At 39.2% G+C, this 15,750-nt stretch overlaps 1 protein-coding gene across 3 annotated transcripts in view; it reads right to left on the bottom strand.

The window, feature by feature from the left end:
* MNAT1 (MNAT1 component of CDK activating kinase) overlaps nucleotides 1–9,142 on the bottom strand; it is a 217,268-nt gene extending 208,126 nt beyond the window's left edge. For all 3 annotated transcript variants that reach the window (XM_027111419.1, XM_027111417.1, XM_027111418.1), the window contains exon 1: nucleotides 8,936–9,142. In XM_027111419.1, the coding sequence (XP_026967220.1) occupies nucleotides 8,936–9,024 (89 nt within the window). In that variant the 5' untranslated portion in view covers nucleotides 9,025–9,142. The remainder of the gene's footprint in view (nucleotides 1–8,935) is intronic.
* Nucleotides 9,143–15,750: the final 6,608 nt, after the last annotated feature.

Genomic DNA, 15,750 nt, shown 5'->3' with positions numbered 1-15,750 from the left:
CCACGCCCCGCTGTAAGTCCTTGGCCACAGAACAGACTGCACATATACAGGGCAAAACCAATCAAGGATTAAAAGATAATGGCTGGGAGAGGAAGACAGTATAGTTAAGGAGTGCTGGGTAAACTTTGGAGTTCCCATCCAGCCAAAGTAGAGAAACCACATTAACACCTTATTAACACCTCAAACATCCAACTGAGATATGAAAAAGGCCTCAACTAAGAGTGAGGACCACATCATATAATAAGACTTATTCTAGACTCACCCTAACAAAGCCAAATCAAGCCCCAACAAGTTTTGCAAGGAATTGAAAGTTTGGAGGTTGAGTTGCAGTAAAGTAAGGAAACACAATGGGCTCTCCTCAGATCCATCCTAGCAAAGATTAAAACCAAGCCTACAAAAAAAAAAAAAAAAAAAAACCAAGCCTACAAAGTTCAAGGTAATCAGCCAGTAACTGAAGTATCTACAAGAATTTTTAAAAACACCACTCTACACAGAAAGATAAAATTTGCAATTTCTAGTACCATCTACACAATCAGTATACAATTGAAAAAAGTACTAAATGTAAAAAAAATAAAAGAAAGAAAAATGTGACCCATAGGGAAAAAAAAAAAAGAGTAGTCAATAGAAACCAACCCTGGGACTTCCCTGGTGGTCTAGTGGTTGAGACTCTTCACTCCCAATGCAGGGGGCCTAGGTTTGATCCCTGGTCAGGAAACTAGATGCCACATGCTGCAACTAAGAACCTGCATGCCGCAACTAAAGATCCTCTATGCCACAACTAAAGATCCCGCGTGCCTCAACGAAGATCCTGCATGCCGCAACTAAGACCCAGCACAGCTGAATAAATAAATAAAAATTTAAAAAATAAGTGAAACCAACTCTGAGACAGCCAAGATGTTGGATCTAACAGACTGAAACTTTAAAATCAGCTATTTTAAATGTTTTTAAAGATTTAACACAAAATATGTCCAAAGAATTACATTCAAAGAAGTAAAGGAAAGGGCTTCCCTGGTGGCGCGGTGGTTGAGAGTCCGCCTGCAGGGCGGACGGTGGGTGCAGGATGCAGGGGACACGGCTTCGTGCCCCGGTCCGGGAGGATCCCACATGCCGCGGAGCGGCTGCGCCCGTGGGCCATGGCCGCTGAGCCTGCGTGTCCAAAGCCTGTGCTCCGCGACGGGAGAGGCCACAGCAGTGAGAAGCCCACGTACCGCAGAAGGAAAAAAAAAAAAAAAGAAGAAGTAAAGGAAAATATGGTCTTAATTAGTGTGCAGATAGGAAATCTAGTAAGAGAAATGAAAACTATAGAAAAGAACAAGATGAAAACCCTAGAACAAAAGTACAATAACAAATGAAAAATCTACCACATGGGCTTAACAGAAGATTGGACATGGCAGATGGGAGTCAGTGAATTTGAATACAGACCAGTAAAAAATATCTAATCTGAAGAACAGACAGAAAAAAAAGATCAAAGAAAAATGAATAATACCCCAGCAACTTATAGAATACCAAAGAGTCTAACACACAAGTACTTGGAGTTCCAAAATAAGAAGAGAGTGAAAATAGTGCAGAAAGAATCACTGAAATTTTCCAAATACGATGAAAAACACTGACTTAACAGTTCCAAGCTCAGCAAACCTCAACTAGGATGAATACAAAGAAAAGCACACCTAGACTTATAGTCAAACTTCTAGAAACCAAAGATAAAATCTTGAAAGCAGCCCCAAAAGATTTTTATGATAAAGGGGTCCAAGGATATAAGTAACAGCTAACTTCTCATCACAAACAATGGAGATCAGGAAATAATGGAATGGGGAGTTCCTTGGTGGCCTAGTGGTTAGGATTCTGCGCTTTCACTGCCATGGCCCAGGTTCAATCCCTGGTCAGAACTGAGATCCCGCAAGCTGTGCAGTGTGGCCAAAAAAGAAAAAAAGGAAACAATGGAATGATATATTTCAAGTGATGAAATGACAATCCATAATTTCATATTCAGCAGAAATATCCTTCAAACAGTACGGTGAAATAAAAACACTCACATAAACAAAATCTGGGAGAATTCTTAACCAACAGAACTGTACTACAAGAAATACTAAAGAATGCTCTTCAGGCAGAAAAAAAAATCAATGCAACTATAAAATCAGATCCAAAAGAAGGAAGAAAGATACTAAAGATGGTAAATAAGTAGGTGAATACAAAAGACTACATGGGGCTTCCCTGGTGGCACAATGGTTAAGAACCCACCTACCAATGCAGGGGACACGGGTTCGATCCCTGGTCCAGGAAGATCCCACATGCCACAGAGCAACTAAGCCCGTGCACCACAACTACTGGGCCTGCGCTCTAGAGCCTGTGAGCGCAACTACTAAGCCCACGAGCCACAACTACTGAAGCCCATGAGCCTAGAGCCTGTGCTCTGCAGCAAGAGAAGCCACCGCAATGAGAAGCCCGTGTATCGCAACGAAGACCCAACACAGCCAAAAATTGAAAAATAATAATAATTTTTTAAAAAGACTACAGCACACTAGGATGGCTATAATCAAAAAGATAAATAATAACAAGTGTTGGCAAAAGATGTAGAGAAACTGGAACCCTTATCCACTGCTGGTGGAAATGTAAAATTCTGCAGTCACTTTGGAAATGTCTTACAATTCCTCAAATGGATAAATATAGAGTCATCATATGATCCAACAGTTATACTCTTAAGTACACACCTGAAACAAAATCATTTGTCACACAAAACTTGTACATGAATGTTCATGGCAGTATTATTCATTATAGCCAAAAACTGGAAACAACCCAAATGTCCATCAACTAATGAACAGACAAATAAAAAGTGGTATATCCAAACAATGGGATAGTGTCCAATAACAAAAAGAAAGAAGCTCTGAAAAATGCTACAACATGGATGAAACTTGTACTAAGTAAAAGCCAGTCACAGAGGACCATATATTATATGATTCCATTTATATGAAATGTCCAGAATAGGCAATCTATATGGACAGAAAGTCAATTAGTGGTTACCTAGGGCTGGGAGACAGTAGGACTGGAGGACAGGGCTAAGTAGTAAGGGGTTTCTTTGTGGAGTAACAAAAACATTCTAGAATTAATTGTGGTGACAGATGCATGTCTCTGAGAATATACCAAAAGCCACTGATTCTACACTCAAAATGAGTGAATTTTATGGTATGTGAATTCTATCTCAATAAAGTTGTTTACTAAAAAGACTATTTTTTATTCTCTACATCTCCTTAAAGGCAACTGGCTGTTTAAAGCAAAAATAACAATATTAAATCATATATAGAAGTTAAAGATAAGACATCATCAGCATACAGGATGAGAGGGGTAAGTAAATGGTATTATATTATTCACACTTGTGAGGTATTGAAATGTAAGGAATTTGTGAGGAAGTGAAAAATGATAAGTGTCAGATATTGACTCTTAATAGACTTTGATAAAGATGCACATTGTTGGGCTTCCCTGGTGGCACAGTGGTTGAAAGTCCGCCTGCCGACACAAGGGACACGGGTTCGTGCCCCGGTCCAGGAGGATCCCACATGCCGCTGAGCGGCTGGGCCCGTGAGCCATGGCCGCTGAGCCTGAGCGTCCAGAGCCTGTGCTCCACAACAGGAGAGGCCACAACAGTGAGAGGCCCGCGTACCGCAAAAAAAAAAAGGGCTTCCCTGGTGGCGCAGTGGTTGAGAGTCCGCCTGCCGATGCAGGGGACACGGGTTCGTTCCCCGGTCCGGGAAGATCCCACATGCCGCAGAGCGGCTGGGCCCGTGAGCCATGGCCGCTGGGCCTGCGCGTCCAGAGCCTGTGCTCCGCGGCGGGAGAGGCCACAGCAGTGAGACGTCCGCGTACCGCAAAAAAAAAAAAAAAAGATGCATATTGTTATACTTAGAGAAATCACTAAAAGAAAATTTAAAAAATAAAATAACAAGAAAGAGCTAATAGGCCAATACTTTAAGTTATCCAATTAATCCAAAATAAGGCAAAAAAAGGACAAATGGAAAACAAATAGACTTAAACCCAATGATAGCAAAAATTACATCAAATATAAAGGGACTAACACACCAATTAAAAGGCAGCAATGTTGGACCATATAAAAGAGCAAAACCAACTATGTACTGTCTACAAGATATAAGACACACATTGGTTGAAAGCAAAAGGACAGAGAAAGGTATACTATCAAACAGGAAGCATTAAGAGAATGACGTAATATCAGACAAAAACTTCAGGACATATTACAAAAGACCAAAAGGAGCATTTCATAATGACAAAAGGATAAATTCATCAAGAAGTCATAGCAATTCTGAATATCTATGTACCTAATAAGAGAGTTTCAAAATACATGAAGCATGACAGAACTAAAAGGAGAAACTGACAAATCCACAATCCAGTTGGAGTAATTGATAAAATGAGTAGATAAGATAAATTAGTATGGATGCAGAAGATCTGAGTAACACTATCAACCAAGTTGACCTAATTGACATACACTATACCCAACAGCTACAGAATACACATTTTTTTCAAATTTACACTGATTGCTCACCAAGACAGACCATATGCTGGACCATAAATAAGTTTTCAGAAAATTTTAAAAGACTGAAATTTAGCGAAGTGCATTCTCTTACTTCAACAATATTAAATTAGAAATTAACAACAATATATCTGTAAAGTCCCCTTTTCCTAATTCTTCTACCCAGAATGAGTGCCTTTTTCTAATTTTTCTGTCCATTGTTTCCTAGTTCACAAAAAGGTACTGTATAAGCCCAGCATATTAGTTAAACAAATGAATTAATACCACTTATGAATTATTCTTTCCAACAATGAATAAATTGAACTTTAATCTGACAAACTTCTAAAATTACTAGTAATTTATAGAAAATACAAAGGAACATATTAATACCACAGAGATGCAATCAGAAAAATTCAGACTGGTAACTCTTTAGAACAAACTACTCAGAAACATCAGTAAATGAGAGAGAGAGAGAGACAGAGGGACAGAGAAAAGAAGATAAAAAAGAGAGAAAGACAAACCTTAAGTACTGCAAAATATTGATTTTTACATATATCAAGATGTGTTTTGTTTATTCTACTTTGTGTCTTATGTGTGTTTAAAATGAAAAAAGGAGATTTAATAAAATCAAATATAGGTAAAGTTTCCAGAGACAAGTGTTGCCAAGGATGGTTGGGATAAAACTTAAATTATTAAAGACTTTAGTTTTAAATTTGTGTCAATCTGAAAAATATTATCCAACTATGTTGGGTAATAGAAAAAGAAAAAATAAAGTTTCTGTATTCCAAAGAAAAAATAAAGTTTTCCCAGCTTCCTTAAAAAAAAAAAAAAAAAGACTTCAGTTAAATGAAAATTAGATTTAATTGGCTCCATCTAATTCAATATGCCTTCAGAATTCTATGAAAGGCCCATTTCTTAAAATAGGTGGCCCTGATAAACAAAGAAAAAATATTATCCTTTTCTGTAATTAAGTCAAAGTTCATCATTGAATTGGGAAAAAAAAAAGCAAAAATAGAATCCAATCTTCTTTGGATGTTCATGCAATCAATTCATTTGGGTGTTTGCTGGATAGATTTGATACATAAGAGAACACACTTCCTCAATAGCTAGCAGTTAAGGGAGAAAAGTATTTTCATAATGTTTCACCTCTTTTCTCCTTTCTGCCTCTGTATTTTCTCTCATAAATAGTATTCCTAAATAATCTTTCCATAATCCTACACTTCTTATCTTTCGTGAAGCACTATTCCTACTCACTTTATCACTTGCTTCCTAAAATGCCTTTACTACTTGAGGACACACAAAATAAAGTGAGTAAAATCATGTGGCCCTGTAATCCTTGTCTCATGGTATTCACACTCTTGTGTATAAACACCCTCCCACCTTGTAACAGGATTGTTCAGTGCTAACAAATAAAATACAGCAGAAGCAATGATAACGTGACTTTTCTGATTAGATGATGAGAGGCTCTGCAGCTTCTGGTTCTCTCTCATCACTAATTCTGGGAAAAGCCACGTCATGAGCAGTCCTATGGAGGGTCCACAGGGAGGAACTGAAGCTACCAAGAACCACATGAGTGACCTTGGAAACAGATGCTCCAGTCCCAGGCAACAGCTTGAGCAAACCTCATGAAAGACACTGAGCCAGAATCACTCAGCTGAACCACTCTCATACTCCTGACCCTCAGAAACTATGTAAGATAATAAATATTTATTGTTTTAAGGTACTAAGTTTTGGGGTAATTCATTACACAGCAATAGGTAACTAATGCAAATAGCAATGCTAAACAACAATACCTGCTCCTTTCAGACTAACAACTGTATTATAAAAATGCCCAAGTTCAATGCCATGAAATACATTCTGTACAAATTCAACATACTATCAAATCAAAAGTATTTCACATCAAAATCCATAATGTTTTATTACCTATCAGAAGAGCAAGATTTAAAAAATAATAATGCCCAATATCAGCAAAGATGTTTGGCAACAAAAATTACCATAAATAGTTGTTGGGAGCACAATCAATACAATCTTTTTTGATAACAACTGAGCAATGTTCATCAAAATTTACAAGTCACATACAATTCTACTACTAGGCATTTACATTTACCCCCGTTTGCCTGTTTATCTTACAATATACTTGCATAAGTGCTCAGAGAGAGAGAGAGAGAGAGAGAGAGAAGCTCCAGTGAAAAACTGGAAATCTAAAGATTCATCAAAAAACTTTTGGTTAAATCAGTTATAGTATAACTGAACAGTGGACTATCAACCAACTGTTAAAGAGGAAGACATGTACATACCAATTTAGAAAAGATACCCAAGATATACATTATGAAAAAAGTAAGGATATATATAATCCCACTTCCATGAGAGAACATGATAACGAGTTCATATTAAGAAAATCATCACAAAAGAGTCATTATAATTAAAATTATATTTTCACATTTTATAGTCTCTTAAATTTATTTAAAGATAACCATTGTTGTGCAAGTCTTTCATAGCAGGCCAGACAGATCCTGTTTAAATTTTATTTCTGCTTAACATCCATACCATGCACAAATAATATGATAGCCAATGTATACTGAACAAATACTATGTGAAAGAAACTCTGTTAAGCACCTCCAAATATGATGTTTACATATATTGTTTAATCCTCAAACACTGTAATATATATGGTGCTATTATCTCTATTGTACAGGTAAGAAAAATGAGGCAAAAGGAGTTAGGAATTTGCCCAAAGCCACAGAGCCTGTAAGAGTACAAAGAATTCAAAATCAGAAGTTTGTTCTCTTAGCCAATAACATATAATCTTTTATTCAGTTTGTTCATATTTCAAGTCAAAAAAGGGCTGTAAAACGTGGTCTTTATCTAACAGGTTAGCAAATAAACCAAAATCAATGCAATACGAGAATGACTTAGACAATTCTTAACTCTTATGAAAAAACAGAAAAGACTATGGATATGACAAAAGCAATTTCTAATTAAAAATAAATATTTTATAATTGTCTAATAAAAACGCAATTTATTTTACTAAAATCACATAATCTTCCCTGACTGGCTAATTACTACTAGGTAGAAATTTCTTCCAGTAAATTACATTTAGTTAGCATCCTTCCAAAAAAGCAAATTCCCTTTCCTTGAGCACCAACTGTAACAAATCTGATACAGGAAAATGAAGAGAAGCTGAGCAAAATCTCTCTAAAAACCTAATAGTCTTTACACAGCGTTTGTCTCGTTTCCCTTTTTCAATCTACTTTATTATTTTCACCATATTTCTAAATCTTAACCCATTCAATCACAGCTCTACTGTATTTCCTTTGCTGGATGAAGCAAAGGGAAATAAAGATTAATTAGAAAAAGGGACCAATCCAGTAAGTTACTAAATCCCATTATAATCATTATAACTACAATTAACCATGCAATTTATGCTTACCCAAAGGTCTTGTCCACCACATTGTAGATTATCCATCATTTTTTATCTCTAAGAAACCTCAAAGAAACTACAGGAATATATGTTCACCTTACATCCCAAAGTGCTTTATATAAACCACCTCTACTGAACCACATTTGACCATAAAAACGTGGCAAGAAACACTCTGACCAGTTCCTGCACTTACTCTTCAAAATATTCAACCTCCCTTCTTCCCCTATCCCCCCAAAATTGGCGTTCTAGAGTCAGACAGCCTGTGTTCCAATTCTAGCAGGGCCCACTAAATAAGAGACGTGGAGCAGTCTTTGTTTCCTTCCCTGTAAAATGGAAATGATACTAGTACCTACTTCGTGGGACTGTTGTGAGAATGAAATAAGATAACTCATGGTAAAGAGCTTAGAACAGTGCCTGGCATGTAATGTGCACTCAATAAATGCCAGCCATTACTGTTATCTCCAAAATTAACTGCCTAAAATCTAAATTTTCTCTTTTAGAGATGAGAATCTAACCAAACTCCATCAGGACAGTGGGCATATCGTCGGGGTTTCAAATTAACTAACGCAATAAATAGCAGCAGTATATAAACACAGTAATTTTATTTTCATAGCACTTTCGCTCTTTTTAATAAAAACATTTTGCGTGAACTTAAACACTCCTAACCCCACGCTTTTAACCAGCGAAATGTCTGGAACCCTGTTGACAACACAGCCTGGAAATACAGTCGAGGTTTTCATCACCTAAGAAGGGTGAAACCTAACAAACTGCTGGTTACCACATCAGGGAACCTGCAGTCCAAACCAGGCCTGAGCGGCTCAGGGCTAGCGGCTAGTCTGTTTACAGAAACAACGTTCCCTTTTCCCATTTTCCTCCCCAGAGTCGAAACTAACGACGCCCTTTTCTCCCCTGAGCCGAGGTCAAGCATCTCCCGGCTCTTTCGAGAGCTCCCACCCTGTGCGTCTTCCCCCCATAATTCCCACTCTCCCCCGACTCACAGAGTGTGTCCGCACACATTCACCATCAGCTTCAACGAAGGGTTCCGGTATTTGGTGGTCTTACACCGGGGACAGCCCTGATCGTCCATGGCGCCTTCTTTCCTGTGGACTCTCCTGGATGCCTGCTTCAGTCGCAGCCACAGCCACCTCCAAGCCCCCTCAGACCCGAGGCCAAGCGGATTCCTACCAACAGGCACTTGGCTGGGACGGTCCTTTGCAAATGAGCACCGGCCGGGGGGCGAGCCATGTCAGCACAAAGGTTCCGGCAGCAAGTTTTCCGGTCCTGCAGCTAGGGCTCGGTGTCAGCTTCCGCAGGCCAGCGCAAAGGCTTAGATTTCGGGGAGGGCTCTTAAAAAGGCAAATTGTACATAAAGCCTCATCTCTATGCACCTAGCTGTATTTTTCAAGGAACTGTGTCACAATTAGGAACAGAGATTCCATCTTGTTTTGTCTGGAGACATTCCCATTGTATCAAAGATTTATGCCTGGTGTACATATTCAATAATTCGCACCAGTATTTTCTTTTGAACAACTTGATAGCCTGTGTTTTATACTTCTCCTTTACGCTTGCACAGTCGTGCAATCACAGAAAATAATATGCATTCGCAGATATGAAGTTTGGAACAGTTATTTAGAATGAAAGTCTCTGCACCGACCCACTGCAGAGGGGGGTTTATTTATTACAGATTCTCACTAAATGTCAAAATAGTTCTATAAATAATATCTGGCAACTGTAGAGAACCTCTTACCTCAAGATGGTCAGGCATGCTTAACAGTTTCGGCTGGCTCTAATATCTCTTACCACCCTCCCAATCAAGACAATATTGGTTTCCCCAAATACTGGGGTGATTACACAGGAATCTATGCTTTATTTCAGCAATTCTACACTCTGAGAGCCTGAATCTCTTTGGAAATTGTAAGTCACATTCACTAAATTTATCCAGGCTGCAAAGTGAAGTCTGTAAACAGCTCTATTAGATAATAAATTCCTCCCACTATAAGGGACACATCTTATCCATCCCCCGAAGGAGGATTTGTTTATACTTGTTGAATAAGTAGAGTAAATGAAGAATGAATGAATGAACATCAAAGAGTAGCGTAATGTGAAAATTTTTTTATGCTGAGCACTATATTGTAATCTGACCCAAACTCCATTAGAAGTGGGCAAATAAAGCTTTTCAAATTAACCCATAAAATGAATACCAGCTGTATACACTCATACTAATTTTAATTTTTCACAGCAGTTTTTCTCTTTTCAATGAAAACATCAAGAGGAACATTCCAACTCTCACTTTTTTTTAAACAGTGAACCCAACAGGTAACCCATGTGGCAATACAGTTGGGATTTCCATGGATTACGGAGGGAGAACCTGACAAACAGCTGGATACCACATAGGAGAACCAACAGACCAAGGCAGGCCACAGCAGTACAGGGCTTTATATTAGTATACAGACATCAGGGATTCACCTAACAAATAAATCATGTCATTTGCTGGATCATAATATTGTTCACTAACAGAAGCTAAACAAATGTAAATTTACTAAAATAGGCAATATCCAACACTGTGCTGACCTGGAGACATTATCCTGCTATTTATTGAAAGAGACCACATCCAAACCAATTATAAGCTCAAAGTGAAGCTCTCTAAGAATAAAGGCAATTTTTTGTATCTTTATATTTTAACAGAACAGGAAACTTCTGGTGAAAGAGTGAACATGATCAGTGAGCAAATAAAATTTTTAGCCAAAACTACATCGAGAACCCATCCATTAAGTTGGCATTATTGTTTGTCACCACCAGCACACTTTTAATTGTATCTTTGAACAGGATACCTCAACCAGTTTGTGCAGTGAATTGCTGTTCCTTTCTCCCGACCTTGAGATTAAGGCAAAGAAAGCACTGAAGATTATGGGAGGAAACATTGCTACCAACTCTATCCTTTTCCCAGGTTGGAAATTACTGTCAGAGAAGCACGGTAGCAACAGCTGACTTGGAACTCTATCAGATAAGCATTACTCATGGAGCTAGAGGCAGCAGAAAGTAGTGCTTATAGATTTGGCCCCGGCACTAAGAGAGCTGGATTCAAGTGCTGGCTTCCTCACTTACTAGCTGCATGATCAAGGGCCTCAGTTTTCCCAAATATAAGATTAGGATAACACCAGCACAACTAGCACAGAGGACTGAGGATACAACTAGCGCAGAGTAAGAGCTCAGTAACTGTTAGCCATTATTAAGAGGAGTATAGGTTTTATTAGCAGTAGTATCGACAAGAGGCATGCAATGTACTAGGAAGAGCCTGTCCTTCTTTTAAAACAAACAGACCTGTTTTTGAGCCAAACTTCTTATCCTCCTTTACCTCAGTTTCCTTCCTCCATATAATACATTTCACAGGGTGTTGTAATGATTAAATTACATGACGTGCATATACAAAGGCCCTACTACAATGCCTCGCATACAACAGAAACTCTGAAAAGTATACCATTACCACTGGTGGAGTTCACTAATACAAAATGGTCAGAAAGCTTTGAGGAGGAAAGCACTGACAGCACCAGACTTCTGACTCAAATGGAAACTCAGCCCTTGTAAAAACCACCCAACTATCAAAGTTTCCCACATTTCTAAAGATAGCTGCATCCCAACGGTGGACCAGTGGAGTCCATTATTTCTCTTCCCAGATCTGCTCATCCTCTAGCGTTCCTAAGAGTAGATTCTACCTCCCTGGGACAATGTTTCTCAAACGCAGCCCTTCCTTTCCAGCCCCAAGGCCATGGACCCAGGTTGGGCCTTCCCCATATGTTAAAGGCTTTTATTGTTTTGTCCCTTGATGATGGATAGCATCCCTCCTCCCTTCTTATGGAAAACAGCTCCTCCTCCCCCACAGGCCTGTGTGGGTTGACATACAACCCTTACTGGACCAATCAGAGATCTTCCCTAGAATTTATCAAATTGGCAGCAAGGAAAATGTAGCAGAGCCTCTTGAAGCTAGAATATGTGAGCTGGGAACTAATGGAAGCCATGCTTCCAACCTCCTGGGGAAAGCCCCTCTGAAAGACTAAAACTACTTTGATGAGACAGGCAGAGGCAAGTGAAAAGGGACAATGAATGGGCCTTTAAGTCTGACCAGCTGCATTCTGCTCTTCCCATTGTTTGGTGTCATGATCCAAAAAATTCATCTTTTTGCCTAGGCCAGCTCAAGTGGGGTTTCTGGCTCCCGGGGAAATTAATATCACCTCAAAGAGGCAAAAATGCTGCTACACCTGGGAGAAGACTAGAACCTGGCACTTAGTCTCCGCCAGGATCTTTTCCCTCCACTATCACCCATGTGACTTACTAGGTCACCCTCCCTCTCACCTACTGTTCATCAGCGTCTTCAACAGGCAGATAGCTTAGTCACTGAGAACTCCCAAGCATTACCTCCAAGACTCCCTCTACCAGTCTTAATTCTTTTCTTCATGCAAGTTTGAAAAATCCTAGAAAAGGACTCTGACTGTTTTGGTTTGGGGCCAGTGCCCATCCCTGGACCAGTCAACTATATGGTCATGATATTATGTACAACACAGCCACTATACACAGACCACTGTGTCCACCACACCACAGCAAAATGAGCATTTCATTTGAAGTCCCTCATAATTTGTCCCCAACATGCCTTTTAAGCTAATCTCCCATCACACACCTACATAAAACCCACACTCCAGACACACTGAATTACTCAATATATTCAGAAATAAACCACACACCTTCATGGCTCCATGCTTTGTTCCCTCTGCCTCTAATGAACTCTATCCTTGAACTCTCAAAATTCTTGTCCTTAAAGACCCAGCTAAAAATCCACCCCCCATTGCCTTCCACCTCTCAAAATTAGTCTCTTTATCCTCACCACTCGTATACCCTGTATTGTATTTACTTACAAATATGTCTTACTTCCCCCACCAGATTTTAAGCTCCTCAGGGTCAGAGATCCCAATATATTCTATCCTTCAGTATGTAATGCAATACCATGTACTTAATCAGGACTCAATAAATATTTGGCAAATGAATGATCCTTCAGAAATGCTGATTACGTATCATCAACCACTGGTCACTAAATAACAGTGGAACACCTCCTCTACCTGGGAAACTACTTTAGAACCTAACTTCCTTAATATTACCACGACATAAGCTTTCTGTGGTAGAAATAACTGACCAAGATACAGATATACAGCCTTCCCGCTATCTTCCAGACAGCCAAAGTCAGCCTTTAAAAAGGAAATCTCCATTCTTGATGGCCACACCATTAAATATATTCAAGCAAAGTGCAACATTTTGTGCTGAACAAGATTTTCTTCACTACACTAAAATGGCAAAAGATTTCTATATTTCTATATTGCTCATCATTACCTTCCGGCAGGAAGGAAAAGATACAGAAACAAGCAGCTTAGTTTTCACTCTTACACAATTCCAACCTCACCTCTGTTTTCCCAAATCAAAACACAGCTTTAGACTACGTATCAGCACAGCAGACTCAATGTTCACAGCATGGCAGATATAGGAAATAGAAGCAAGTATTCATCAATTTTACAAGTCATTTGGCAAAACAAGTACTCTGAGATTAACTCCACACACCCTCAAGTCTGGTGTTCTATTCTAATGTAGCTGACCACGTTTGAGTCAAGGGCTTCCAATCTACTTTGAAATGCTGCCAGAATGAGCTCTGAGGCTCAGCCAGCTAAAGGAATCCAGAGCCTGGTGTTGGATTTCACTTCTGGTCCTATAGGAATCTCCTCCTGGAGCTACAGAATACCAGTGTAGCCACAGGCTACAGATATCATAAAAGGCCACTGCTGCTTCTATATAATCTGTTGAACTTGGTACTCTGGAGTCAAATATACAGAAGACATGCAGAAACCCAATACATGGTTTTCCAAGTCAATGCACTATATTTGATTGATAATAAACCTGAAGAAGACTCCTATGACCTGAACTTGGAAAGCCCTATAATATAGCCAAATGGATTTTCATTAGGTATATATAATTGAAAAGTTTCCTACTTTGCACTATCAGGAGGAAGATAAGAAACATTTAACAAAGATTAATTATGTGCCAGGTGCTTTTTGGCACATCTTATCTCATTTAATCCTCACAACAATCCTGTCCACTTTTTATAGTCAAGTAGCTAATAAATGGCAGAGCTAGGATTAAACCTACATCTAGCTAGCTGATCCCCAAATCCACATCCTTTCCACCAAGCCACACTACCTCCTGTCTACTTTGCTCTGATAAACAAACTTTAAAAATTCAAGGAACTAAATGGAACGTGGTATCCTGGATTGGATAGAGAAACAGAAGACAGATATTAGCGAAAAAACTGGTGAGTCCAAAAAGAGGTCTGGAGTTTAGTTAATAGTATTGCACCAATGTTAATTTGTTTGGACAAAGTATCATTATAATATAAGGTGTTAACATTATGGGAAATTAGGTAAAGAGTAGGTGGGAACTCTGTACTCTTTTTAAGACTGTACTGTAAGTCAAAATTATTCTAAAATAAAAAGCATATTTTTTAAAAGTCAAAGAAGTTATGAATCTCAGATATCGTCCAGAAGTCCAATACCCAACTGGATATTTGCAATGGGGCAGAAACGTGTGGTCTTTTCCATAATTATAAATTTTGAATCTACCAGAGATGTCAGTGCTGGCTGGTTTCATTAGTGTAGTACAAAAGCAAGTTAAGTCCAAACTCACATGACACCTTGGTCGTTGACCAGCAATAAAAATGCAGCCTGTCCTCAAAAAAGGAAAACCTCATCAAGCTGATCACGATAGCAGGTGACCTAAACAGCTGCTTTATAATATGCTGAAGTAAGCATTTATGGGTAATTGGGGAGCAGAAACAACACAAAGCCACCCAGAAGTAAAGGTTAGGATGATGTCATTAAAATGTTGGATTTTTGAGAAAGAGTACCAGCAGGTAGACCCAACTGACCCACAGTCATCAGAGAAGCAGAGATGGGTTCATCTTTTTTTGAGTGAAGACCTCATGCAAACCATGAAGGAAAGAGACACAGCTGCAGAAAGCAGCAGACTCCACCCCCACGGGCACTTCACCTCAAACCAAAGGGCAGTCTCCCATCTGTTTATGCTGTGGAAATGGCTGCTGATCCCGCAATGACCTCCTCCAAGACACCTGCACACAGAGGTGGTTTCTACCAGGAATATCATCTCCAAAACACTGTCCATACACTTATATTAAAAATGTTCATATAGAGGCTTAAATCTCCATGCTGTTATTATAATCTAAAAGTTAGATCTCTTCTACCCTACCGACCCAGGATAAACATATGGTAAAACATTCTATACGTTCAGTTGTAACACGTTCAACTCAGTTGGGTTGCCAGCCCGCCAAGTGACTTAAGGTTAAACACATTTTTTTGAAGGCTTCTTGTTTTTGTGTTCTCAGTGGGCTATTTATACCGTTTTCAAGCATTCCCCCCGCCTTTGGAATTTTAATTTACTGTGAGTGCTTCCCCCTTAGAGCATTCCCTAGTGCCATTTTATTCTTGACCCTTTTGAATAAAAATCCTTAATGAAGACATCTGAAAGGGGGGTGAAGGGCAGTAGAGAGACACCAGGGAAGCTTCTGAATTGTCCTCTGAAATTTTGTCATCTAGATGCTGAGGGTGGTCTCTTTGTTAAGAGTTTCGCATCCGGACCTTAAGGCCACATAATTAATGTTCCCACTGGAATCGTAGGGACTCTCTTTGAAAGAGTCTGTTGTCCAGTTTTCAGGCCACATTAGGCATGTTCCCGCCCAGGAGCAGGGCCTGAAAAGAATGTCGGT

The sequence above is a fragment of the Aethalodelphis obliquidens genome, unplaced genomic scaffold (genome assembly GCF_003676395.1).
Source record: "Aethalodelphis obliquidens isolate GAN/ISIS:26980383/991018 unplaced genomic scaffold, ASM367639v1 scaffold10, whole genome shotgun sequence".
Classification (NCBI taxonomy): domain Eukaryota; kingdom Metazoa; phylum Chordata; class Mammalia; order Artiodactyla; family Delphinidae; genus Aethalodelphis; species Aethalodelphis obliquidens.
This window is presented reverse-complemented; position numbering and strand designations above follow the sequence as displayed.